The 22,465-nt window shown below is 26.8% G+C and overlaps 1 protein-coding gene across 1 annotated transcript in view; it reads left to right on the plus strand.

The window, feature by feature from the left end:
• Positions 1–22,465, plus strand: part of LOC119604773 (teneurin-a) — a gene marked incomplete at its 3' end in the record, with an annotated part of 327,052 nt that overhangs the window by 239,052 nt on the left and 65,535 nt on the right. The window contains exons 7-8 of the mRNA XM_037957607.1: positions 432–641; positions 16,933–17,118. Of these exons, the coding sequence (XP_037813535.1) occupies positions 432–641; positions 16,933–17,118 (396 nt within the window). The remainder of the gene's footprint in view (positions 1–431; positions 642–16,932; positions 17,119–22,465) is intronic.

Raw genomic sequence — 22,465 nt, forward strand, 5'->3', positions numbered from 1 at the left:
TAACCCATCTTTATGCCAAAATTTTCGTATATACTTACATATATATGTTTTTATTGCAATAAAGTTTTGTATTTCTTGCTGTTTTTACTCTGTTCTGCTTTTTTGCCAACTTGTTATTACAAGGATGTTAAATGTTTCTTAACGACGACGGAAAAAAACTTTTATCAAAAACATATGGCCATTAACAATTCTTAAACAAGTTTAACTTCTTTCAATGGACAAAAAAAAACGTTCCTTTTTGTTTGTTTGTGTTTAAAACTCCCCAACCAACAATATATTTTAATGACCAGTTTTTTATACTAGAACGTGTCTAACATGCTAATGTTCTACTCTCATACTTACTTACTCAACTAACACTTAAACACTTTTTCATATCCTTTTGTTTTTTTACTTCTTCTCCTATTTTCCCTTTTTTCCACCCATAAATATAGATGATTGTTTAGACCCCTTGTGTTCGAGTCATGGCACCTGTGTGGCTGGTCAATGTTACTGTAAGGCTGGCTGGCAGGGTGAAGATTGTGGTACCATTGATCAGCAAGTTTATCAATGTTTACCCGGTTGCTCAGAGCATGGTACATACGATTTAGAGACAGGTCAATGTGTTTGTGAAAGACATTGGACGGGACCAGATTGTTCACAAGGTAAGTGTTTATAAAAAAAAGTGTTAATTGAAATTTTTCTATATGTATTTAATAATAAACTAATGATATTATAAACATTTAATTATAAATAATAGCATTAATAAAAAATTAATAAAGCATAACTAAAGGGGGTTAGTGAAAGCATTATATTAAAGTATACTTTTAGTTAAATATATGTATATGTATATAAATACACTTATTAAACACCAGAGAAAATGATAATGCTGTTTATTATTAAGTAAAAGGAAAATTTAATTAAAATTGCTGTCATATTAATAAATTTTATAGTAAATTAATTTAAATTTTATAATAACAAACATTTAAGTAATAAATAACAATGTGGAAACATAAAACTTTAATAGTTGTTGTTGTTTGTTTATTTGTTTTTTCTATTAACAGAATTTCCATAAATTAAGTCATCTGTACAATACTAAACAAATACATTTAATAATGTCTTGTGTTTATATGTATGTTTTATTTATATAATAAATTAGTAAAAGTGTAACAGTATGTATGTGCAAGTAAAAGTGCAGTTATGTAATAATTATGTGTGTAGGTTTATTTACCATGCAGTTATGAAAAAAGGCAAAGCTTTTGGAAAACTTGTTCAACATTTTGATACACATATTATCATCACTTTAGTATCACCAGGTAATATAGCAGGAAGTTTATCTTCAATTTTTTCAAAACTGTATCTCAATTGTCTATTTGTGGTGGAAAAAAGTACTTTTTTAGTCGGGATAAATTTTATTACTTTTTCTATGAAAAGCTTTCCATGAAAAATACTTTTTCAAACAAAAATTACACTAGAAATCATTCTTTATTAGAAAATCGTACAAAAAGCTCTTTTTCCATATAAATTTTATTTCGCTAAAAGCTTTTTGAATAAAAAGCTTTTTTGAATAAAAAGCTTTAAAAAGCTTTTTGAATAAAAATCTTTAAAAAGCTTTTTGAATAAAAAGCTTTAAAAGGATCCATATAAATTTTATTTCGCTAAAAGCTTTTCGAATAAAAAATTATTCAAAAAGCTTTTTTGAATAAAAAGCTTTAAAAAGCTTTTTGAATAAAAAGCTTTTTGAATAAAATGCTTTAAAAAGCTTTTTGAATAAAATGCTTTAAAAAGCTTTTTGAATAAATAACGAGCATTAAAAAAGCGTTTCTGTTTTTTTAATAAAAAGTTTGAACTTTCAATGAAAATATTAAAAAGTTAGGTACAATAAAAAGCTAAAAACCCAGATTCACTAAAAAATTAAAAAAAAAAAAAAATATTACAGCCCGAAAGCGAAAGTTTACGACTAGAATAATATTATGCATCAAAAAAGCTTTTTGAAAAATATTAATACACTACAAAAGCGTTATTTTAATGAAAAAAGCTTTTTTTTACCAGCAAAGAAGTATTTTCAATAACCAATTGCTAAAACCAAGGGAAAGTTGTCAAGACCTGCAGGTATTGTGTATTGAAGTACAATGCAAGTATATCTGTACATATGTATATATGTATGTAACTGTGTTTATATGTATTTGTATGTGCGTTATTGAACCGGAAATTATGTTCAAAAATTTTATTACTAATTTACAATGCAAAATTAAGCAAAATGTTCATGAACATGTTCATTGTAAAAACATGTGGTTTTGCAAAACTTGCATATATTAAAACTATATAGATTATTTGTTTATAAAATTCCTTAAGTAATTTACATTAAAATACCAATATGTAATAGACTTCCTTTTAAACTCAAATACATACAACTACATACAAGACATTGGTCTGTAGCAAATACTCTAAGGATCGTATTTTAAAATTATTATTCAAAAACAACACAATTATATTTATTATATTTTATGGTTTAAAATTTTAAAATTATTGTTGTTGTAGTTTTTTTTTCTATGTAATTTTACTAAAACCAAAAACAAGAAATTCTCTAAAAATAAGTGTGTTTAATTAATTTATTATCTTATCAAATGAAATCGAGAAAATATATTGGTTACAAAACCGCAAAATAATCAGAGTTGAACATGTGGTTTTTGGCAACAAAAGAGAAATTTTGTTTTATAAAACATTTACATAGACAAATTTGTTATTTGCTATAGGAAAGCAATAAATATTTCAAATGAAAAATATATTCATATACATATATATTTTCATTTAATACCAATGAAAAGGAATTTGTTGTTAGGATTAAACAGCTGTTGGTTTTTCCTTACTATCATATTAAAAATAATTATTTATATTTGTATTTAATTAAAATAAACTTCTTAAAATTATTTTACAATTGTTTAACACTTTAGCTTTACAATTGTTTCCCCAAAAAATAAATTTATTATTTTTCTTTTTATGGCAAACAAAATTCCCTTAGGAGACATAAAAATTGCAAAATAAACTATGTTCTATAGGAGTTGTAGTTTTTAAAAAAAAAGTTGTATCCCCATAATTCATATAAAAATAAAATTAATTTTTTACCCTACTGCTGCCCTATAATTTCCCCTAAAAGTAGACAACAAATTTTATACTTTTTTTCGTTACGAGTTTTTATATGGGTTTGTAAAACAATTCCCTAATGTTTTGTATATAATTGTATATGAAAATAATATTTGTCGCGCCTAAAAGCCAACTATACCTAAACCAAAATAATAAAAGGAATAATAAAATAGCACAGAGAGCGAGGATGGTGAAAAAATTTATAAAATATAACACTTGTGTATAACAAATGTGCCAAGAATTTAATACACTATACATATGAAAACATTTATAAATTTATGTTTAATACTTGTGTATATACAACCATGTAAATAGTAGTCACACTGGGCTGCCATTTACAGGCCAGCAGCTGTAAAAGTCACTGGGTTTTAATATGAACCTGTATTTTAACATGTCTGTCTGTGTGTTTGTTGCAATATATGTTAGTGGTTTTCATGATGATGTATATATAGCATTTTATAGACTCCTACAATCGGTTAAGGTAAACATGTTACAGAAGAAATCAAAACTAAGATTTCCAAACTAGATTAGGAAAACATCTTCATATTAAACAAGAAACAAGTAAATAAAACATGTTGAATTAAAGAAAGCTTTTGTTGTAAAGTTTAAAGCTCATTCAGATAAGAATATATTGAATTATTTTCCATATTGTGTAACTGAGTAATCAAAAAGCTTATTTCCCATGCACTTTTGTAAATTAGTTTTTATAATAAAACGGTTTTATTAAACGATGTTCGATTACAAAAACTATTGGAAACTTCTATGCTATAAAAGCTCTCTATATAGTTCTATAAAAATATTTTTTGGAAATATTAGCTTTTTCACTAAGATGTTGTGCAAAATTTTTTTAAATTTTAAAATATCAATGTAGGATATAAAATTTTGTAATAAAAAGTCTTTCCACTTAAAAGCTTAAAAAAGCTTTTTTACTTAAAAGCTTAAAGAAGCTTTTTTACTTAAAAGCTTAAAAAAGCTTTTTCACTTAAAAGCTTAAAAAGCCTTTTCATTTAAAAGCTTAAAAAAGCTTTTCAATTAAAAGCTTAAAAAAGATTTTCAATTAAAAGCTTAAAAAAGCTTTTCAATTAAAAGCTTAAAAAAGCTTTTTCACTTACAAGCTTAAAAAAGCTTTTTCACTTAAAGGCTGAAAAAATCCTTTTCACTTAAAAGTTTAAAAAGCTTTTTCACTTAAAAGCTTATAAAGCTTTTTCAATTAAAAGCTTATAAAAGCTTTTTCACTTAAAAGCTCAAAAAAGCTTTTTCACTTAAAGGCTTAAAAAATCCTTTTCACTTAAAAGTTTAGAAAAGCTTTTTTATTTAAAAACATTAAAAGGCTTTTCACTTTAAAACTGGAAAAAGCTTTTCGCTTAAAAGCTATAAAAAACATTTTCATTTAAAAACTTAAACTTAAAAAAAATTAGCTTTTTAATGAAAACCAAATTTTCATTGTGATGGCTTTAAAAAGTTGTTCATTAAAAATGTTTAAAATAGTTTTTGACTACAAGCTTTAAGAAAAAAATTTTTTTACTAAAACCTTTAAGAAACATTTTTCATTAGAAAGTGAAAAGAAAAAACTTATTTTCACTAAAAAGCTTATAGTAGCTTTCATTGAAAACTTTTGACTAAGCTTAGGGCTTCAAAATTATGCATTTTTTCTTTCTTTTTTTTTTTGAGTAGCTCCATTTGTATTCCTCCAAATTCTTACTTTTTTCCTGCATTTCAGCTGCCATTGTTGTACTCATATGTATTTATCGTTTTATTTTGTTATTCTTACTAGCTGAGCTGTTGTTGGCATGTGGCCCATGACGACCACGTTGACATGAGTGTTGGTCATGGTCGTAACATGGCACTCTTTTGCTTTAACTAACTACTGCAAGTACTTGTACAATGTACATGCTGTTGTCATACGTGTGTATGTTATAGAGTTTTATTAAATTGTTGGTTCTTCATCTTATTTCACTACAAACACACCACATATAAACTCATAGAACTATATAGAGGTGGACAATTTTTTTTTTTTTTTTTTTGGGGGGGGAGGGGGTAGCACACATTTTGTGATCCTTTATGTTTTACTTGTTTTTGTTACTATACACCTTCAGTGTAAATGTATACCTCACTCTAACTCTTTGTCTTCTGTTGTATATAAAACTCTTCCTCTTATACAAATACCGAAATGTTGAACTACTAGAGTTATGTTTAGTTTAAGTGTTTTTAGGGGTACCAAGTATCGTGAAAAAAAATATATATATTCAGTTCAACATTTTGTTGTAGTTTTTTTTTTTTTTGCTGAGCTAAACTTTCAACATGCTGTTATAGGTTGTGGTATATTGTCTAGGTTTAGTTAGATGTATTATACTACCACCACTACTACTGCTACTACCACTTTTACAGTTACAAAAAATATGTTGCAAGTGTTTGTGCTGCCATGTTTTGAATGTTTCATGTATTGTTGTGTGTATTTTTTTTATTTTTTAAATATTTTTCTAATTTATTTGTAGCCAGTACTTGTGTATATGTTGCCATTTTTTTTTTTTTTTGGATTTTTTTCCATAGTGTTTGTTGCTTCTTGTTTTGGGTTAAAAGTACTCAACATTGTTGAGTTGTTATTAAATTTTGCAATTTTTATTATGAAGTTTTTTTTATTCTACAACTTTTTTCACTTTTTTCATATATAGTTTTTTCAATATTATTTGTTATAGTTGTACGTGTATGTAGTGGGTAGTAGTAGTAGTAGTTGTTTTTTGATATTGTTTTTTCTCCCGTATGCTGTTTATTTTTAGATTGTTACAAAATCAGGTTAAGTGGAAAAATATACTACATATACAGAATTTTTTCGGTTTGTTTGGTTGGTTATTTTTGCATGTGGAAAAACAACAAAAATATTTTCATAGGTTGTTGTGGAGAGTTAGTTATTTAAGCTTTAAGTGGACTTAAAATAACTTTCGAACCAAAGCTAAAAATATTTATGATTTTTTGTTTTGTTTTATTCGTCGTTGTTGTTGTTGTTTTTTTTTTTTTTAATTTAAAAAAATAGTTTTTTAGTTCAATATTGTGGACTTGTTTTGTTCATTAAACTGTGTAATAAATTTAAATTTATTTGTAAAAAGGGATTTTTATAAAATTTGTATGATATTGTTTTGATTATAAACTGCAGATATTTAGGTCAGCGGAAGTGCTTTGTTGTTGTTTTCATTGTATGCAGATAAAGTTTTTGAAAGGGATTTATAATTCAGGGGAAAATATTAAAAGGCATTTTTTATTAAACCATGATAGGAAACTAAGCTGTAAGCATTTAATCTAGTTAAAGTTGTTTGCTGATTTCTTGTCTTTTGTTTATTCTACCCAAAACATTCAATAATTTTCGTTTTAGTGCCCAAGAATTTACTACAACTTTTGCTTATTTTTTTACTTTATTTCTAGTATTGTCTGCATAACATATGTTTTTTATTCGATAATTTATCTTTATATGCAGACATGTGTCTATCTATTTGTCTACATGTTGAAATTTATCTGTCTGCTTTTATTTATTTATTTTTTTATTTAAATTTTCTTTAAATTCTATTTTGTCTGTAACCTTTAAAACTCTTAAGTGTCCTTTAAACAATATATGTAAAACTTTTTAATTTAATAAAAATATATCATGTTTTTAGTATCTACTTTGAAATAAAAATCACAATTTTTTTTTTTGCTATACAAGTACTCTAGAGAGCTCTCTTACCATGACGTATAATTGATATTAAATGTTTGTAGTATTAATATTACACATACGTAAAAAAGTTCATTGTAAAGTTGTAAAATGTCTTTTTTTTGGGAAAATTTATTAAAGTTAAATTTGTGTGGGAATTTTTGTCTACAAAATTTTAAAATATATTTTTTTAATTACTGATCTTAAGTAAAAAGGTCAAGCACATTTTTAGTATTTGTTTTTATATAAACTAATAAATTTAATTTTTGTCATGTTTGTAATATATCAAAGACAAAGACATATCGCACACCCAGTACAAAAGTGACACAACTCAAAATTTTTTTTTTTAAGAAAAGGAAACAAATTTTTTACAAATTCTGAAAGATAAAGAAAGACATAACGTTTTTTTTCTTGAACAGTTAACAACAACAAAATACACTATTATTTTTGTAGAGTTAAACTAGTATCTTGTGTATAGTTTAAGGCTTAAACTTAGGGCTTAAAGAATATAAAAACGCAAAAATAAAATTTTGAGTTGTGTCACTTTTGTACTAGGTGTGCGATATGCATTGTTTATGAGAATATTTTTATTAGTAAAATAAAAAATAAAATTTTCAATAAATATTGAAATTTTTACTAAAATTAAACAGTAAACTAACTGCAGTATTCATAGGGTGAGGAGGGTATTATACGTTTGTGCTGATGTTTGTAACGCATGTAAGACATGTCCGTCCGTCTGTCTGTCCGGCTGGCTGGCTGTAAACCTTGTGCGCAAGCTACAGGCCACAATTTTCAAGATATTTGGATAAAATTTGGACCATACGAGTTTTTCGGCACAGGGACGATGTCTATTGAAAATGATTGAAATCGCCCATTATTTCAGCTAGCCCCCATAAAACCTGACCTTCCGATTTTGGGTATATATATCACCACAAATTGGCACAACTAAGTTTTATATAAGCATAAATGACCATGCCAATTTTTATACTGAACGGCTGTCGTTTGAACCTAGCCCCCATACAAATCCCTCTTTAAAAATAACTTAAACGTCCAAAACTTTTACTTATAACCATTAGTAGCGCCATGAAATTCAGCATAACTAACCTTTATATAAAATTACATCGCTCTTCCAAATTTTTTGAGGATAGGCCCATATTTGACCCTAGCTCCCATATAAAGCCTTTTTTAGAAATTTTGTTTTTCATCAATAAATTGCTTAAATACATCGGAATTTAGGTAAAATTCAACAAAAAAGTTTCTTTATTTAATATAAAAAAAGATATCGAATCGATAAAAGTAATAGAACACATTTTCCATAAGTTTCTATGAGCAATCGATGTGATTCAGAATCATTTTGTTTTAAAGAAGTAAAGCAAAATCTCTTTCGCTTTAAACCTCCTTAAAGTATGCTTCATATTTCCTTATTTTCAAAATTTATTTCCTAAACTAATTAAAAACACCATTAACAGATTTCTGGGTTTAAGCTTAAATTAAATTAAATCTATTTTCAAATACCTTAAGTAAAACTATAAATTATTTTCATTTACTACACTCAACCATAACCTTGTCAATACTTGTATGTTTTAGCTGCTGCTTAAATAATTTTGTCTACTGAACATCCTAAAAACTTGTAAATTTTTATCTTCATAAAACTTTAGTTTTCATTTTTCTACATAAAATTATGAACTTTATAAACTGTTCAAAGTTCAACTAAAAATCTATATTCACAACTCAATAACTAATAAAATAAAATCACAGAAACAAAATCTTATATACTATGATGAGCACATGTGTATTTTTACAACAAACTTAGATTGAAAGTACATTAACCCTTTTTTATATATTTAAAAAAAATCTTAGCTAGGTAAATACTATAGTTTAGAAAAGTTTAGAAATAAGGTGTGCATACACAGGTATAACTCTTTATAGAGTTAAGTAAATATAAGTCTGCATACGTTTCTTTTTTTTATTGCTCCAAAGAAAGTAAGGGAAAAAGAGAAAAACATAATACAGACGCCAGTCAACCTGACTGAATATGATTATCTTTAAAAAACACAAATTCTCTCAGAGGTTTCCTTTATATAAACGTTTGTGTGTGCTTATGTTGGTAAAATAGCAAATTAAATTCTATATAGCATATCTTAAGGAGCACACACACAAATACTTCATGTATAGACGTACATTTAACAAAAGCTCAGCAAAATCGAGTATAAGCAGAGTTTCGAAAATGTTTTGATACGTAAAAAAATCAATGATTGAGTTTTATGCCTGATATGCATACGTATAACTTAAGCAATATGATAAAAATAAAACTTTTTTTTTTCAAACGGTAAACAAGTGATGGCTGTAATATACTAGCAAAGAAAAAAAAAAAAGATCTGAACTAAATCAAGCAATGTTTATAAAGAGGTGAGGAATATGCTGGTATTAAGCTCTGACTTGTTTTAGTTTTTTCTTTTCTTTTTAGGTTATGTACATTAAACACAGACAAAAGCCCTCATATTGTATAGACTAATATACTTTAGTTTACTTGATGTTTTTTTTTTTTTTTTTTCATTTTTGCTCCTTAAAACATACAAAAAGCTTAAAGGGATTCACCTGTATTTAGTTTTAATAAAGAGAGCGAAAAAAATTATATGTATGAACGTATGTTGGTATTTTTTTTATATGAAAGTTATGAAAACTAACAATACTTAAGATGTTAGTTGTCGAGCTGTTAGGATCCTGGGTGATGACGATGAAAATGATTTTGTAAAGAATTCTAGATGAGAAGAAAAGCTCAATATAATATCGTCACAAAAGGCAGCTAGCATATAAATATGAAAAGAAAAACAGCTATTTTAATAGAAGAGAAAAATAAGAAGAAGAAATTAATCAGGGCACAGTGGGAAAAAATGGAAAATTTTCATTGTAATGTCGTTTGTAATATTAAAGGAAAGATTAATTTTCTTTAAAGCAAAAAGTTGAATTAAAAGCTTTTTCAAGAATTTGTTTAAATCGTACCTTTAAATAAGTTATTTAAGTTTTAACCCTTGACCTCTAGGAAAATGGAAATTTTTAAAACTTAATTATTATAAAACGAGATATTATAAAGCTGTTATTTCTATTTCTTAAAACATTTCAACTTTTCAAATTTTGTTATTCTCTTACCCACTGTATCCAACACTTGCTTGCATGTTCATGTTCACAATTCATATTTCTTTTTACATAGATTTTTTTGTTGCCTTTTCTTTGTTTTTTCCTATTCACCGCCTGTCTCATTTAGCAAAATGTGTTGTACATGTATAAAACTGTAAAAGCCTTTGTTTAACATGCCACTTGCAATTACTTTTCTTAGAATATTTTCTGTTTTTTTCTCTCTCTTGTTTATTTTCTATGAGCATATTTAATAGATTGGTATCCTTAAGGATTCTCATACTCAAATGATGGGTAATTAACTAAGACATGTTGTTTGTAAGATCTTGGAATTATTTTAATAAGATATTGTATTTTTAGGGGAACTAATTCTGTTGAAAGATGGTTTTTGCAATAGATTTAAGATGCAGAAGGCGGTAGCTTAAAGTAATTAGTTAAAAAATGGGCTAAAGCTGTAGTTTTTAATAAATACAGATGTATAGAGAAAATCTAGTAAACTTAAACAATTAGTATAAGTTTAATGCTCTTGCATTATTATACTTTTTTTAACATTCTTATCAACATTTTTTTTAGCAAAATGATTTGTTTACTACCGTTTAAATTCGTACTTGTAACATGTTGCAGTTGTATTTTTCACAACTTTTTCTATATTTTGTAGATATACTTTATGTTGACGAAACATGTTGCTGAGCAACTTTCATTTTATTGTCAGCAAAGCACATTTTTTAACATTATCCATATTTTATAAAAAAATACAATTTCATAAACATTTATTTAGTTTTTCAACTTAGCAACATGTTTATTTTATAACTTTTTAAATTGTTTATAAATATAATTTATCTTGATGAAACATGTTGATGATCAAATTTTACTTTATTTTTAGGAAAACAAATTTGTTTCCCATTTTCTGTATTTATCTACATATTATACCATTCAAAAATACTATTTCAAACAATTTGATAAAGTCTTTATTACTTAGCAACATGTTGCTGTAAACAATTTTTCAATTTTCACAGAACATGATAGCTTTAATGTACCTTCATTTTGTAAAATACTTATTTAGGAAAATTAACCTTGCGTATTATTTTCCTTATTTAAAGAATGTTTGGCAACATGTTGCAAACATATACATATAAACTTTTCGTTTAAGCAACATTTTATAAATTTACGGCTGTATTTATAAAAACTTATTTTAGGTTTATTAAACAATTTTAGGCAAAATTCAGGAAAATCGTATTTATAAACGTGAAATAGCTTAAAACACCTTCAATAAACCATTGACAATTAGAGGAATTTTATTGTAGGCTCGACCCTTCTTTAAGCCAACAATAAGTTGATTTTTAACAATTTTTTTTCTCAGATAAAGATTTTTCCGGTAATTTTAGGTTGATTGCGAAAACTAATTATGGTTTCTTTTAAAATAAAATCTAAAAATTCTAATTTTAACGTTTACAAATTTGTAAATAAAATCCCAGAAAATTTTTAAACGATTATATTTTGATGAAAAACTCAAATCTAGGCATTATTGGATTAATGCATGAATATATGACAATATTCCAATTGTCCAGCACTATTTTTAGGCAATTTGGAAATGCCCGTCTGTCAACCAAATGATGGACAAAATCATTTGATTTGGCTTTTTCAAAGTTTGTTGGTTAAATATAATGCCATAAAGTAATTAACCATGTAAATTATATTGATTAGTGTTATACTAATGCAAAATATATTCGCCGGCATTAAAATTAGTCAAATATCAAAGAAATTTATCAATATTTGCAAAAATTTATCAAAAATTACAAGGAAAATAAGTAAAAATAAGAAAATGTGTCATAGTGATGTATATTTTGTCACAAAATATCCGTTATTCGGATACTTTTAATAATAATTAGAAATTATATGTTATATTTATACATCTGAACTAAATAGACATTTATTAAAGCTATATATATATTTATTTTTCTTAAAAGTTTGTTTTTATTGTCAAAAATCTATTATAAACAAAAATATGAAATTAAGAAAACCGAATCAACGAATATTTTATCCTAATTGTACGCAACACTAACACATAAAATGACAGCCATATTGTACAGTGCTGCCAACTTAAACATAAATCAGCACAATAGTTAATATACGTTTATTATATGTTTATGAATATCACAATTTTATTAATGGTATTTAAGGCTAAAGTGTGCTTTAACTATTAAGTGCATTAAAAGCAAAATAAGATTTTTTTATAAATACAAGCGTTATTGTTTATTTAATATTTTAACCAAAAAATATGCTAATAATATCACACTTTATTATAATATTTAATGGTTATTTATTATGCCTAGCAACATGTTTCTGAATTTACAATGAATCCACAACATTTAGATGTTTCAGTTTATTTTTGATAAATTTTTCCGAATTTTTCTATAGAGCCTTTAAAATTCGTTTTAATTTCCCATAATTATATTATTTGTCTCCTTATTTTTCCTCACAAATAATTCATTCAAGTGTGTTAACGCCTCCTTTAGCTTTAAGAGTTTTGAGTTTTTAAGATAAGATTATTCTTTTGTTGCATCAACATTTTATACATATACATAAACATAAGTGGGTTTATATAAAGTACATTTAAAAAGACAAGAACCTTAAGCATTAAAAGTATTTTTAATAAATGAACAAATATCTAAATGATATTGGAAAAGGATTAAGAGTTTTTAATAAAACTATTAAGAATTTTAGGTTAAAAGTTTTTTTTCGGTAAATGACAAAAAAAAAAGAAAAATTGTCAGGTTTTATTAAGCTATAGTAGTAGTAAGAAAATTGTCTAACTAAAATTTTACGACATTAAGTAAAGAGACTAAAAATAATTGAATTATATGATTTTATATTCTACTGAACTTTAAACTTCAAATGTATTTTAAGCATAAAATCAATATTAATCGAATTTGCTACAAAAATAAACGTAAATGAAAACATTTTTAAGATTGAAACCACTTTTAATATACATTTAGTAGTACATCATATACCAAAAGTATGCTACATAAATAAAAAACATTGAATGTATGAAACAAAAAGCTTTATCAAAACGTCTCTGTATTTATATAAGCAATAAATAAGAAATGTGTATAAAGTGTATAGAAAAATACTTTATAAAAATGACATTTTATGATAGTCACAATCGTTTTTCCCTTAATGTTGCACTCAAAACAGACAACCAAACCATGGCAACTCATCGCCTGATAATGTATTAGTAGTAACCACAAAAAGCGGAAGTTTATGAGAGAAAGAGCAATAGCGGAAAAAATGGCTATATAAAGTGTGGCAATAAAGATATTGAACAGTGGTACCATGTATAAAGAAGAAGATTTTTAAAAATCTAAAATTTTGTTAGTTTTTGTTAAAATATAAAAGATATTTTGCAACACACTGTTAATGTACTGCCTGTAACTAAATGTACATGTATGTATGTGTTAAAAAAACTATTACCACTACAAGCCCACCTCTTATACATATGTACATACACCCGTTACAGAGTTACATGGATGTATGTATATAAGAATATGACAGTGAGGAGTAAACTATATAGAATTTGTTTTTCAGCTAAATTTTACGTTGTATACACCGTTATTTTTTCTCCTTTGAATGTATGGGAAACTATATCAATATGTTTGAGTGTGTGCGAGTTTTTTTTTGTATGATAAATGATGCATTTCTGATGATACCAACCAAATACATTGCACCAAACAAAAAATGTACAGCAAAATGCGATTTTGTGTCTTTTTAGTAGTAGAAAATTTCTACTCCCTTAGCTAAATATTGTTGGTTGTTTAGTTGTAGTTGTTGTCATCTTTTTTCTATACTTTATTTCCCCAATGCACCTAAATTTTTATCAACGTATATTTCTCGTCATCAAATTCTATCATGAAGTTTGTGTCTGTTGTCTATGTTCGTTTTTTCCACACTCTTACAAACATTGTATTTTTTGTTAGTAAATGTGCCTTGTGGCTTTTAGTTCAATATTTTATGACTAAGCTTTATTTCATCGAAACCCACTACAACAGCAACTAAAACTACTAGCTGTGTTATCTTTTTTATATGTTGCTTTAACTATACGTTAAATGTTGTAGAAAAAGTGAAAAAAGAAAATTGTTGGTTGGTTGATAGAAAGCAGTATAAGCCAGCTAGTTGTTAGCTTTGTTCAATTGGTAAAATTTAAACGCTATTTTGTTCAAAGTAACAAAATAATACGATTTTAATATGACTGTGTTTTTTTTTATTCCCTGGATTTTAAGGAGTAAAAGTAGGAGTTGTCTTTAAAGAGAGCAGTAAAAGAAACAATTTTTAGTCAAGTTAATAAAAAAAAAAGAACAAAGACAAATGGTTTGAAAATGTCTTACTAAAATATTCTAAGAAGTCTTTGGTGTTGTATTTTTATGAGCAAAGTATTAAAATAAGTTTAAATATTAAGTTAAAGGAATAGAGAAAATCTTTTGTGTTATTTAAAAAATATTATAATTCTCTAAACTTTGAACTTGATGTTGCCAGCAACATGTTGATCTATTTTGCTTCTGAAATGTTCACAGTTCAGTAACAAGTTTCTCAGAAACCATAACAGTTTTTGGACAAATTGTTATACCCTACACCACTTTAGTGAGGAGGGTATATTGGGTTTGTGCTAATGTTTGTAAAGCACAATAATTCTATACCCACCTTAAAGTATACCAATCGGCTTAGAATAATTTTGAGTCGATTTAGCTAAGTCCATCTGTCTGTTCGTCCGTCTGTCTGTTTGTCTGTCTGTCTGTCTGTCTGTCTGTCTGTCTGTCCGTCCATGTAAACAAAGTCGCAATTTTGAAAATAATTCAATGAAATTTTGCACATAACAGTTTTTGGACAAATTGTTATACCCTACACCACTTTAGTGAGGAGGGTATATTGGGTTTGTGCTAATGTTTGTAAAGCACAATAATTCTATACCCACCTTAAAGTATACCAATCGGCTTAGAATAATTTTGAGTCGATTTAGCTAAGTCCATCTGTCTGTTCGTCCGTCTGTCTGTCTGTCTGTCTGTTTGTCTGTTTGTCTGTTTGTCTGTCTGTCTGTCTGTCTGTCTGTCTGTCTGTCTGTCTGTCCGTCCATGTAAACAAAGTCGCAATTTTGAAAATAATTCAATGAAATTTTGCACATGACCTTCTATTGAACTAGAAACGAATACTATTGAAAATGGATAACATCGGCCTAATATTTATGGGCTATACAACTGAACACCCCGAATAGGGCTTTTAAGTTCATAATTATGTTTAATATACTCGTATCTCGACAAAAGCTGCAAAACCAAGTTCTACACTAGTCTTGATGACCCTGATGAATTTTTTGATGATTGGGCCCCATTTGATCCTAGCCCCTATACAAAGCCCCCTTCGAAATATGACTTAAATGTACAGAATTTTAATCAACAAAAAATGGCTTAAGAATATCTGAGGCAAGGTTCAATTCAATATAAATACTTTATTATACTCCACGCTTTACATTTCTTGTAATAGCTTTTCGAATTATAGCGACAAAATTTTTGGTGCTTAAAGTCCAAGATTAGGACCCAAGCAACTCTTAGCAAAGCTCCAAGCCTTTTCAATTATTAAGAGTTTTAAGTTCCTTTTAAAGTCTTATAGCAAATATTTAAATTAACTTAAAGTTTTAATTTAACATCTCCTTTTCACTCTATTAAAGCAAAAATGTAGTAGTAACTTTTGCCTCTAAATAAAACATACTCAAGACAAATACATACTTCAAAACTTCTAGTCATGGAAACGCATATAAGTTTGTCTTAATAAAATAGTAACTTTTTTCGAATTACTGTTTTTTTCCAACTTATTTTTTTCTCAAACAACATACAAATATAAAATTTCATATATATCATATTTTAACCGCCATACATTATCTTTTGCAGACTGTTATAAGAATAGACTATAAACTACATATACACTCACACACACACTCAGACATATTCGTTGCACAGACACAACGAAAAGACAGACTTCATTAATTTTATAATAAATTGTATAATGCATACTCACAGACACTTAACAGCAGACATATACATAAATATTGTATTAAAAAAAAGTTGAGGTTTGAAATTTGCTTAAAAAAAAAGTCTGGTACAATGTTTTTATTGCATAAAGAAATTATTTTACAATTTAATTTTAAATGCTTGAATTATTTTAAAAGTTGAGCTTAAAAGTTTTGCTAAATAAAATTTAATTTAAATCCCTTAAGTTAACAATTTGATAAAAATGTTTAATAATTCTTTAATATTAAATTTATCAGGTTTTAGCCTAAAGGCTTTTTGTAAAAATTTTTTTTCTCTTCCTTCTTACGTTACTATTATTTGTTAAATTGTTGCTCAAGTGCTGACATTTACACCTTAGAAATATTATTTTATTTTTTTTTATTTTTTTTTTTTCACTCACATTTTTCTACGTTTTCTTCCTCTGTCATCTGGCGGATTGTAGTATATACTATGCATATGTCTAAAGGAAATTACAATTTATATTCATCCGTTGCTCTTATTTTTATTATTATTATTTTTCTGTTCACTTTTCTGTTATTTGTTTAAGTATTTGTAATGACATTTAGCCTTAAAGTATGCTAACGTTTGTCGAGCCTTAAGCTTAAGGGATTTTTGCACACAACTAAAATTTATTGAAATTGTGAAATGAATTTATTGATGTTTTAGATGAAATAAATATATATTTTTTTACGTCTTAGTTAGCGCTATATATATTAAAAAAAGATTAATGATAAAATATTGTAGGTGTTTAAAATATGCCAAGGGAATTATTTAAAATTTTAGCAGCTTAAAGTAGGCAATACTTTTTTTATTATAATTTAGCCTAGAAGTATGCCAAGGTATTTAATTTTTTACTAATTAAATACTACCCCCTTAAATATGCTTTAAAATAATTCTGATGTGTATTTATACTAATTATTATGTTATTCCTATGTATTACAGCTGTCTGCAGTTTAGATTGTGGTCCCAATGGTGTTTGTGAATCTGGCAAATGTCGCTGTAATCCCGGCTGGACTGGAAATCTCTGCGATCAATTACCCTGTGATGCCAGATGCTCCGAACATGGCCAATGTAAAAATGGCACATGTGTCTGCTCACAAGGATGGAATGGCAGACATTGTACATTGCGTAAGTATTCAAACTCACACACACACACACATACACTTACATTTATATGTATATAATTTAATAAAGTGAAACTACTTATATAGGAGAAAAGGAGACTACCCTGAATAAAAAGGTTCTCAAATTCCCTAAAAGTATGCAGGAGATACCAAAAAACTTTTGCAAATTTAACTTTTTAAAACAAAATAAAAGTATAGACAACTACAACAAAAATCAATAGTTTGATTTTTGTTTAACACAACAATCTATTGAGAAGAGCAATTTTTGTTTTTTACTGCAGTATTTTAAATATAAACAAAATCAAATTTAAACTTTTCAGACGTTTGGTAATAGGAGTAATGAAATTGATAGAGAGTAAGAAAAAAATGTATTGCATACATACGAAAAAAAGTATTTAGGGAATTATGAAGAAAGTTGGCTATTTTTATAGGAGAAAATTAAGTTTAAAATTTGGTTACTTTTTTGTAGAAAATTTTTTAATTTACTAGAAATTAATATTAAATCTAACAAATCTCTTTTTTCCCTAACCCATATTTCGCCTTAAAGTATGCTTCTTTTTTTTTCGAGAAAAAAAATTAAATACTCTTTTCAACACCCTCAGCTTTTAAGGCATCAAATAATAGTAATATGGCTTCTTTCTATTTAGCTAGACATTTCAAAGTTGTTAATATATGCATATATATTCTAACTTGTCATGTTCATATAAGAACATTCCTTCATTCCTATATCATACCACTTTCTTAATGTTTTGTATATATTCTAAAATTTTCTTGAATATTTGCAAATAATGTGACATGTTAAGACATGCACAAATATTAAAAAGTACTAGTGGTAGCAGTAGAAATGTAAAAAGGGAACCTTATAGAAAATAAAAACAAGTAGGAAATTATAGTCGGGCGAGGCCGATACCATATAATACCCTACACCTGTTACAAAAATAAAATGTGATTTACTTTTCATAATAAAGCATTTAAGTTGAATTGTACCTTGCCTCAGATATACTTAAGCCATTCATTGTTTGATAAAATTCTGGACATTTAAGTGAAATTTTGAAGGGAGCTTTGTATAGGGGCTATGGTCAAATTAGACCCTAGATACGAGTATATTAAACATAATTATGAACTTAAAAGCCCTATTCGGCGGGTTCAGTTGTATGGGGGCTAGGTGAAATAATGGACCGATGTTAACTATTTTCAATAGTGTTCGTCTCCGGTACCATAGAAGATTATATGCCAATTTCATTGAATTATCTTCAAAATTGCGACCTGTAGTTTGATTACAAGGTTTACAAGCCCTTGTTGTATGGGGACTAGGTGAAATAATGGACCGATCTTAACCATTTTCAATAGGCTTCGTTCCTAGGACAATAGAAGACGATGTACCAAATGTCAGTGAAATATCTTCAAAATTGCGACCTGTAATTTGATTACAAGGTTTACAAGCCCTATTCGGGGGTTCAGTTGTATGGGGGCTAGGTGAAATAATGGACTCATGTTAACCATTTTCAATAGGCTTCATCTCAGATACCATAGAAGATCAATTGAGAAATTTAATTGAATTATCTTCAAAATTGAGACCTGTAGTTTAATTGCAAGGTTTACAAGCTATATTCGGAGGTTCATTTGTATGGGGGCTAGGTGAAATAATGGACCGATCTTAACTATTAAGGCTTTGTCCCTGTAACAATAGAAGATCATGTACCAAATTCCATTGAATTATCTTCATAATTGCGACCTGTATTTTGATTACAAGGTTTACATGGACGGACGGACATAGCTAAATCGACTCAGAAAATGATTCTAAGCCGAATGGTATACTTTAAGGTGGGTATAGGACCAATATTATTGTGCGTTACAAACACCAGAACAAACCCAATATACCCTCCTCACTAAAGTGGTGTAGGGTATAAAAAATATAAGATATATAACTTTCATAGACATACTAGACATTAGTTTAACTTCAATGTCATCTCTTTGGGAAACTAAATGTGGGTATTTACATAGACACTCATATATAACTAAGAGGGAAAATGTATATATGTATGTGTACCTTATACATGTACAGTAAAATAGACAGGAAGTATGCTTAAAGCTAAACACTTATAAAACATGTATTCTATGTATATAGGTATGTGTAGATATTTGTACAAAAGTCATCATCATTATCAGCTGGAGTACAAAATCATTATCATCATTTTAACATTTCTACATGCTAAATTGATGTTAATATTTAAACTAGGAAATTTCCGTAACCATCATGAAATTTAGGTTCGTTCTACCTTATGTTTAAAAGGAAAACAGAAAAATTTCAGTTTTTATTTATATGTATTTTTTTTTTCAAAAAAGTAGAAAAAAATTTATAAAACGAGAAATTAGTTACGGAGACAAAATGTTTTACAAATAAATATACAAATAACACAAAACAAATAGATAAAAATATATTTTTTTTTTGCAAAAATTTTTGTACAACTTCCATACTATTTGGCGCTTTACTAGCATTTTAATGTCATTGTGACATGTGTCATGTACAAACATACATTGTATATACCTTCAAAGTCTTGGGTATGCATGTCTGTTCTAAAAAGGCAATTTAGAAAATCATTTGTAACATTTTAACTTCCTCTCTGAAACTTCAGACTTGTGCAATATTATTTTGTAGCTGCTGCTTCTTGGCTGTCTTATAAGGCCTGTTTAAAACTTCATACATTATTTTATATTTTCAAAACAAGTACTTTTTCTTTCTTACTCTCACTCTCTTACTCTTTACTTTTCTTTATATAATATGATATATACAATTTAACAATAATATGCCTGCTTGTGTGACATGCCATGCTCGTTTGCTGTTGTGTCTCTTTTTATTTGACACTCACTGCCTTAACTTATGCTATATATTTATACTCAAAAAGGAATTTATATTGATAATATTTCTAAGGAAGTCTTAAATTGTTTGTCGTTTTTATTTTTATAGCTACATATATATGGATGTGTAATTTTTGTACTTCTTAGTTTCTATCTAAATTTTTGTTTAGTACCCTGTAAAAAAGCTAAAAAAAACATTATCTAAAGGAAATATTACTAGTAACATGTTTTGTGTACATTTTGTTATTGTGCACAAAAAAGTCGTTAAGTTGTTTCCAAATTGCCTTAGTTTTTTTTGCCCAAAAAAACATAAAGAAACAAAATATTTTCCAAAAATAGCGGAAGTTTTATTGGTTTTGCACACGTCAACATTATTGAAAATATTTATTTATATATAGTATAGTTGGTTTTTGTTATAAACTTTTAACAATTTATTTTTTTTTTATTTGTTTTCTATATATATAGATTATTTTCTATATTTATATATTGTTTGGGTTTTTTTTCAGTGCATATGCTAAAATTTTTGTGATATATTACATATTTCCTGTTTAAAAAACTATTTTTTTTATTTAGGGATGTGCAGTCTAGTTGGATAGATTTTGTTTATGTGTTATTTGGAAAATAAACTATAATAAAATATTTTTTTTTTTTTAAACTTTTGCCAACATGTTTCATCAATTTTGTGTTAATCGATATGTCTTGTTTCAGTATGTGGGTAGGGGCATAGAGATTTATACATTCATCTGTATCGAGTTTTCTGTACCCTGCAACAAAGCTTGTTTAGGAAGATTTCACTGGTTGCAACTCTTTTGGTTCGATATTGTTCTAGAAAGAAAAATTTGACTGACAAATGTATTGTTCGAAAGAAAAGCTTTCTTTGAAGATTAATTTTACCATTAAACTTTGTTTATGACTTAAAGGTGTTTGTTATAGTTTTATAACTTTTTATATCCTGTCTCATTTGAATCATATATGTATATGTAGGAGTTGTTGGTTTGGACGTATAGAGAAAAAAACTTTCTTTAGAGATAACTTTTGTCTGCGAAATGTCTTTTTATTCAAAAGCTTTTTCAAAATATTGATCACTAGGTATTTCTCTAAAACAACACTGGCAGACAGACAGACAATAAACTGTTGTAAAATGACAAAACAGTTTATGCGGAATTTTTTTGTTTACCATAGACATGCATTAATATTTACAGAATTATAAAAATGTATGTGATTGACAGCCTGAATGAATACGCAATCACGAAATATATTTATTTAAATAAATTAAATTTGAACTCCCGTATTCATAAAGATATTAATCGGTTATTTTAGGTTTATTATACACATTTTACATACAAAAATCCTACAATAAACCATCAACAACTTTCTTAAACGTTTATGAATATTTGGGTTAAGGTTTTAAAGCTATAAATCCTAAAAATAAACAGAAAGCTATATAAACTCTGAAAAGCTGCTGTCTAGTTATTAACGAAAAGGAAAGCTCTTTCTAGTATGTGTCAAAACTCTATCGAAATAAAAGCTCTGATGAATAAGTATCAACTGAATACACGATATGTAAACGTAGTTTGTTTATAGGTCTCAAAGCTTTCATGTAAAAAGCTTTATTATCACTCATGCAAGGAAGTTTCTAAATACTAATCTTAAAGGAGATTTTTACAGTCAATTAATATCAGAATATAGAAAAGTGACACATATACATAGTGAATAGTTTAAAGTTATTCTAATAACATTTAGATCGGTATTAAAAAAAGCTCTTTTAAGCAAAAAACTTTTAACTAAAGTAAAAATATTGAACAGTACAAAAGCTAGATAGTATAAAATATCTCAAATATCTCTGAAAGCAAAACTGAGAAGATTAACTTATATTAAAAGCTTTTCTCGTAAAAAAAATATTACAAAAGTTATGAAAGTATAACTTTCTATAAAAGCTGAAACTGAAAAGATTTACTTTTATATAAATATCACAAAAGACTCCGTGAGCTCTGTGAAACTTACTGGAGAGCTTTTTTAACTTAAATAAGTTTTTTGAGTAATAAAGCTTTTATAAAAAAAGCATTTTAATAGAATTGTTTGTAAAAAGGTTTTTAAATAACAAGCTATGTGAAGAAGCACCAATGAATTTACAAAAAGTATTAAAGTATAACTTTCTATAAAAGCTGAAACTGAAAAGCTTTACTTTTATATAAATATCACAAAATACTCCGTAAACTCTGTGAAACTTACTGGAGCTTTTTTAACTTAAACAAGTTTTTTTAATAAAAAAGCATTTTAATAGAATCTTTTTTTGAAAGGATTTTTAAATCCTTTCACCTGGAAAAGCTGTCATGTTTTGAATAAAAAAGCTTTTTTTACTACGAAATATAAAATATTTTAATTTTTAGACTATGTAGATTTTAATTGATTACTCAAAAAACAAGAAAAGCTCCCCCTCTCTCTCGTTCAAAATTCACTATTGATTCTCATTTAAATTACTATTAAATACA

This window comes from Lucilia sericata, unplaced genomic scaffold, assembly GCF_015586225.1.
Source record: "Lucilia sericata isolate MDLA Ls3-8-SP2 unplaced genomic scaffold, ASM1558622v1 Contig000429F_arrow, whole genome shotgun sequence".
Classification (NCBI taxonomy): domain Eukaryota; kingdom Metazoa; phylum Arthropoda; class Insecta; order Diptera; family Calliphoridae; genus Lucilia; species Lucilia sericata.